This window comes from Oryctolagus cuniculus, chromosome 6, assembly GCF_051225735.1.
Source record: "Oryctolagus cuniculus isolate XC-2025 breed Fujian yellow rabbit chromosome 6, ASM5122573v1, whole genome shotgun sequence".
NCBI classification, from domain to species: domain Eukaryota; kingdom Metazoa; phylum Chordata; class Mammalia; order Lagomorpha; family Leporidae; genus Oryctolagus; species Oryctolagus cuniculus.
Genome location: NC_142872.1, coordinates 107,385,273 through 107,391,048, shown reverse-complemented (window position 1 = coordinate 107,391,048; position 5,776 = coordinate 107,385,273). Strand labels below are relative to the sequence as shown.

The 5,776-nt window shown below is 49.9% G+C and overlaps 1 protein-coding gene across 1 annotated transcript; it reads right to left on the bottom strand.

Moving 5' to 3' along the window:
- Nucleotides 1-765: 765 nt before the first annotated feature.
- FABP5 (fatty acid binding protein 5) lies at nt 766-4,668 on the bottom strand. Its single transcript, XM_070075831.2, has 4 exons — nt 4,525-4,668; nt 1,949-2,121; nt 1,512-1,613; nt 766-1,025 (listed from the first exon to the last, which is right to left on the bottom strand). The coding sequence occupies exons 1-4, from the start codon at nt 4,601-4,603 to the stop codon at nt 972-974; spliced, it is 408 nt and encodes a 135-aa protein (XP_069931932.1). The 5' UTR covers nt 4,604-4,668; the 3' UTR covers nt 766-971.
- Between the last annotated feature and the right edge of the window lie 1,108 nt (nt 4,669-5,776).

The following is a 5,776-nucleotide window of genomic DNA, read 5'->3' as shown; positions in this document are numbered from 1 at the left end:
ATGTTTGCTCACCCTAGGGCAACAATTTATGCATCATGTTCAGATAGAGCTCAACCTTTAGAACAGCTCCTGGCATGTGCTAAATTCTGTTTACTACATGAATTTTCAGTTGCAGAATTCTTGAATCATAATTATAAGCACACCACTAAAAATATGACCTAATCAGTGAGGTAACTTAACATTTGTTTTCCTATGTAAAGTTTATGCTACCCTTTAATGACAAATACCCAAAAGAAATGAAGACCTGAGTTGAAAAAAAGTTCAAATAGTGCAGGGCAAGCTTAAATGACTGATATTGTATTCACTGTAAAAGTAGCTCTACACATAATTCATAGAATGTGTTTCAAGATAGCACCCTCCAGGCTACCCCAGAATTTATTCAACTCTCACCTATTAAAACTTATTGGGGCTGGCATTGTGGTGCAACAGGTTAAGCCTCTGCATGCCATGCCCTCATTCCATATGTAGTACTGAGTTCAAGCCCCAGTCGCTCCACTTCCAATCCAGCTCCCTCCTAACATGCCTGAGGAGCAGCAGCAGATGATGGTCCAAGTACTTGAGTTCCTGTCATCTATATGGGAGACCTGGATGAAAGTCCTGACTTTAACCTGGCCCAGCCCCAGCTGTTGCACAGGCTTTTGGGGAGTTAAATAGTAAATGGAAAATATTTCTTTTTCCCTCTCCTCTCTCTGCCTTCCAAATAAATTAAAAAAAAAAAAAGCTTATCATGAATTTCCTATTAATTTAAAGAATATCTACCACATATATTAGCACAAACACATTTATTGACTACCCAAAGGGATGATCTTAATTAAACCAACACTTTTGGAATAGTTGCATGTAAAAGGTTTGTGATAAAGATAATTGAACATAGTCGTGAAAAAAAAAAAGAAGCAAAATGGAGATTTGCTCATTGAACTGAGCTCGTTCATTTGTGCAGCTAATTCCCGTCCAAAGCAATGATGGAATTTTTATTCTGCTCTCTCATAGACCCGATGACAGGTGACATTGTTCATGACGCAGTCCTAGGGCAAAGAACGAGATTGAAGAATTAGGAGAGTCATATTCCAGAGCAGTGGGGGTAATAACAGGTTACTATCAGACTCCTTCAAACTCCTGCAATCTGCTTCACAGACGGGTTTCAGAGAAGGCAGCACCTGTTGTTTTGCTTGATGTGCATGGGTTTCTGGGAAAACTAAAGTGTCGACTACCTCAATTTTTCATGTGGTCTTGGCAAATAACATTCTGTACTTTAAGGAAATGGAAATATATATGCCCAGGACGGCAATTCAGCAGTCTGCCAAGATGGTGCTGTGACACAGCAGCTGAGCAAAGACTTCCTATAGTTCCTGCTACTTCGTCTGGCTCCACCAAGGTCTGTCTGAATGAGCAGTATTCTGTTTAACTCACTTTTCTGCAACTGTTGTCTGCCCTAAGTTAGTTTCCTGTTGATGATCAGTGAGGACACTTAGGTTAACTGAGCGCAAACAAAGTGCAGCGGAGGCGCTTACCACCATGAGCTTCCCATCTTGCAGCTTCCTTGTGATGGTGCTTTCCTTCCCATCCCACTCCTGATGCTGAACCAGTGCGTCATCTGTGAAGGTGCAGACGGTCTGCAAAACAAAGTTTACTTTCTCACCCTCCAAAGTACGTTACAAAAGAGTGAGTTTCCGTGACTCAGCCCCTTCTTGGTAAATGTTTTCTTCATCTTCTCCTTTCTGGGTTTCCTGCATCAATCATACTGATATTTTGCCTAATACAGTTTGTGCTTTTCAATCTAGAAGCTCACAAAAGAGATTCTAGGAAGCCGCCCCTTTGACTAATTGGTCAAAACATAACTCATAAGGTAACCTTTTCAATAAGTTCTTGCCTGTAAACAGTAAAAATGTTATTAATACAACCTATCATTCTAGAAACTTCTGCAATCTTATAACATGTTATGACTGACCTGAGTTTTTCTGCCATCAGCTGTAGTTTCTTCAAATTTTTCTCCCAGGGCACAAGTAAACTGTGTTGTTTTCAAAGTACTCTCGGTTTTGATGGTGAGGTTTTTGCCGTCGTAGGAGATGATACAATCTGGTTTGGCCATTCCACCCATTTTTCTCAGAGCCAGTCCCACTCCTGTAGGATGTTGTATCACATTCAATAACAGCAAGACCAAAGGTCTCATTTACAGACTAAAAGCAGTAATTCCTTTGTAATCCCTCTGCCTGGCATATTTTCATTTCTTCTCTTATTGATAAGGACGGTAGACATGTACCTAGTGCTCAGCCTGCACCAGCACACGTTAATTCATGTAAACCTTGCAGCAACCCTTCAGTGAGGGGATATTACTGCCTCCCTTTCACGGACGAGAAACGGAGTCACTGAACTGACTCGCTCATTCAGCTAGGAAGCCCAGGAGCTGTGAACAACTTGGCTCCAAATCCCAGCTCTTGGTCATCATGTTATGCTGATCCATGGAGAAAGTTAGGGAAGAAATAAGGACCTTCTAAAATTTACTTACTGAAACTAGTTGTTAGAAGGTGCAGCTAAAGTCTTCAAAATTGCAAACTCAGGAGCTTGCTCAGTTGTGTTCTATACACTGGATTCTATCATTGTGCGACACACTTACAGAAAACAGTCTGAGACAAAAAAGGCCTTTGATAAATATTTGATTAATAGGCCACTCAAAATAGAAATCAACCCTGACATAAACAAATATTTTTAAGCGTTAGCAGTGCAAGCACAATGCTAATGGAAAAAAGTTTACCCTCAAAAACAGAAAATATTTAAAACTGCATAAACTCAATTACTATATCAAATTTTCTAGGTATGAAATTTTATATTAATTTATACATTCATTTATGATGTGTGCATTCCTCTTGATGTTAACATCCATACAGGATCTTGGATCATGAAGAGACTGCAACCTAAAGCATGGCCATCCTAATGAGCAACACTCAGCCAGGCTCGGGCTGGTGGCCTGTGCTGTTGGTCATCATTTATTATCGCTGTGGATAAATAAGCGGGTTCTGCTCTCCCCAACCTCGACTGTTCCCCCAGTGAAGTGAGCTTTGACAGCCTTCCTGCAGCATTCTGAAAGTCATAGGGCTCTAAACACACACATTTGCTTCCAAGGGACAGAGAAGTGTTCTCTATGTAGTCCTCAAACCTGTGTGTGTGTGTGTGCGCACACACACACTTAGTTCTCGGATCGGTGCATTAAATGGCTTCTCCCAGAGTCATCTTTATGGAGGTTTACATTGAATAAAAATAAAAATACTGCCTTCGGGTCTCACTGTCAGCATTCTAAGTATATCTCACCAGCCTCCATACCAGCTGTCTGAATAAAGACCAGGGAAGGAGCCACAAGTGTGGACAGACAGCCATGGCAGTGACTTTAGCTAGGGGCTGTAGGGTTAGCACCATGGGATACTGGCTTCGGAAACACCCTCTTGGCTCCAGCGGGCCCTCGGGGCTGGAAATCCTACTTCCTCCTAGCGGCCTGAGACAAGGGCCCATTTTTGTTTGCTATCTCCCTGATGTCTCAACCAGCAGGCAATCGCTGTTACTGGCTTCGCAAAAGGCAAGGAGCAAAACAAGGTGAATCTTCCAACAGAGCCTTTTCGGTTCTGCAATGCCACAACTATCTTGCATGCAGTTAGCAGCTGTAGGCCAGCAGCATCCGATGAGTATTTTGCAACCACGTCCACCGTGCCCTCCTCGACCTCCACCCTCAAGACCCAGAGGGCAGAAGACAGCACAGTCACCCCAGGCCACCCACCCACCCACCGCGGCGCCAAGGCCGGGCAGTGCCGGGCAGCAGAGGGGCGCTGCTAGCGGTCTCGTCTCTCTGCGCGCCTCCTGGGCAGCTAGCCCGCCCGAGCGCCGCCGCGAGCCGCGCCGATCCCCAGGGCTCGGCTCACGCGGGGGTTTGGGCGGGCCGGGCAGGCAGAGGACCGGGGGGAGTTGGGAACGAGAGTGGAACGGGAGCTGAGGGCTGGGAGCTCCGTTCAGAACCTACAGGGTCGCCGCTGGAAACGGCACCCTGGCATACCGCGTCCCCGTGGAGCGCAGGGAGGCGATCTGGCGCCACCGAGGAACAAAAGATGAGGCCGGGTGGGAAAGCGCACTGGGTGAAGCCAGGATAGCGGCACGAGGAGGAGCACGAGTGAGAGGGAAGGAAAAAGAGGGGAAGTTAAGGAGGAAAACGTGCATTTCGTGGGCAGCGGGGAGCGCACGCCAAAGGCTCCATCTGCCGCCGCGTGGGCAAAAAAAAAAGGAAGCAGAAGCGAGCGCAGAGCACGCAGCGGGGCATCTCCGGGATCCTGCGGCCGCCGCGCGCCGGGCTCTGCCGGCTGCTCGCCCGCGTGGTGCCGCGCCACGCTGCACCCAGGGCCACGTGGTGGTGGCGCGATGGGAGGGGCTGGGCTAGGGAACCGAGCATCCTGCGCCCGGGAGCCCAGCTCGCCGGTGCAGGGCCTCGGGCCCGACCCCTCCGCACCTGCCACGTTGCAGGCGCTGCGGGGCTGGGTGCCTCACCTAGTTCCTTCATGTATTCATCAAAGCCTTGGCTGTCCACCAGGCGCCATCTTCCTACCAGCTGCTGAATGTTGGCCATGGTGAGCGCAGATGGGCGGGCGTACGCAGCGAGCAGAGTAGGGTCCCGAGCGCGGAGAGCGGCGTGCGCCTCCCGCCGCCGGCGGCTGCTTTATAGGGCGCGGCCTGTGCGAGGCCACACCGGGCAGCCAATGGGAGGCGTGCCTCGCCCGGCCCCCGCCCCGCCCCCCGGGTGCCCGGGGCCGTCCTCGCCGGATCAGGAGGTGCGAACCGGCTCCACCTGCCCCGGGACGCCGCAGCTCGTCGGGCGCCTCCTGCAAGCGGAGACTCGCCCAGCTCCTCCCCGCACGCCAGACCCTGCACGACCCGCCTCCTCCGCAGGCCCAGAAAGCCGGAGGGGCCACCGGGGGGCCCCCGCGAGCCTTCCCCGCTACCCGCCCTTTGACCATTAAGCTGCAGCTGCTTTTCCTTTCCAGCCAACCAGGGACATCACGTTGTTAAGTCCTCGCTGGGCGCAGAACTGATTGATCGGCTGCATGGTTGGGTTGCTTGGTTGATGGATGAACTGATAGCCTCTTTAAAAACCTGTAATTTTTGGCAGCAGACAAACCCACATCCTCCTAAGAGAACCCACTGTCCCCACCACCCTCAGGCCACCCTTGGGGCAATTAGGGCCTCGAGGTGGGTGTGCGCCTAAGGGGGAACCCTGCAGTTTTACCAGAAAGTGCTAGATGCAGTGGAGGGTGGCCAGAAAATTCGGTCTGTAGACTGCAGCTCTACGGGAAATTTCAGCTTCAGTGGGCTGTCCTTGTCATTCGAGAATGTTTTCTTAGCTTATATTCCCCTATGGGGATGCGAAAAATGACTTCCTTCCACTCAAAAGAGTGATCTTTGGCTGCACTGTGGGTTAAATGGACGTGAACAGATTAACGGGAGAGAAAGCACGTCTCATGACATACCTGGGCGTGGCGGTCCCACACCCTTGGAGACTCCAAGGAGGTTCCGTGACTGGAACGGGGGGAGAAGCTGCTGCCGCTACAGGAAAAAGGGGATCTGGGGCTAGCTGGCCAGCGGGTAGTGGGGACGCAAGATAGGGGAGGGTGCGAAGAGGGATTGTACCAGGGTGGAGGTTTTCTCTTCTGCAGCTCCTCTCCCGGCTATTAACGGTTATCGCCAAGCTGTCCTCTTCCTAATGCAGGCTGACAGTGATTCGACTTGGACATTTTTAACTTTA

Bases quoted from the DNA above. Each gene is read 5' to 3' on its own strand.
- FABP5 (XM_070075831.2), bottom strand. From the start codon at position 4,603: ATGGCCAACATTCAGCAGCTGGTAGGAAGATGGCGCCTGGTGGACAGC. The intron at 1,614-1,948 runs GTCAGTCATAAC...TTTGTTTTGCAG, and splicing joins CTGATGGCAGAAAAACTCAG to ACCGTCTGCACCTTCACAGA. The intron at 1,026-1,511 runs GTAAGCGCCTCC...TCTTTGCCCTAG, and splicing joins AAGATGGGAAGCTCATGGTG to GACTGCGTCATGAACAATGT.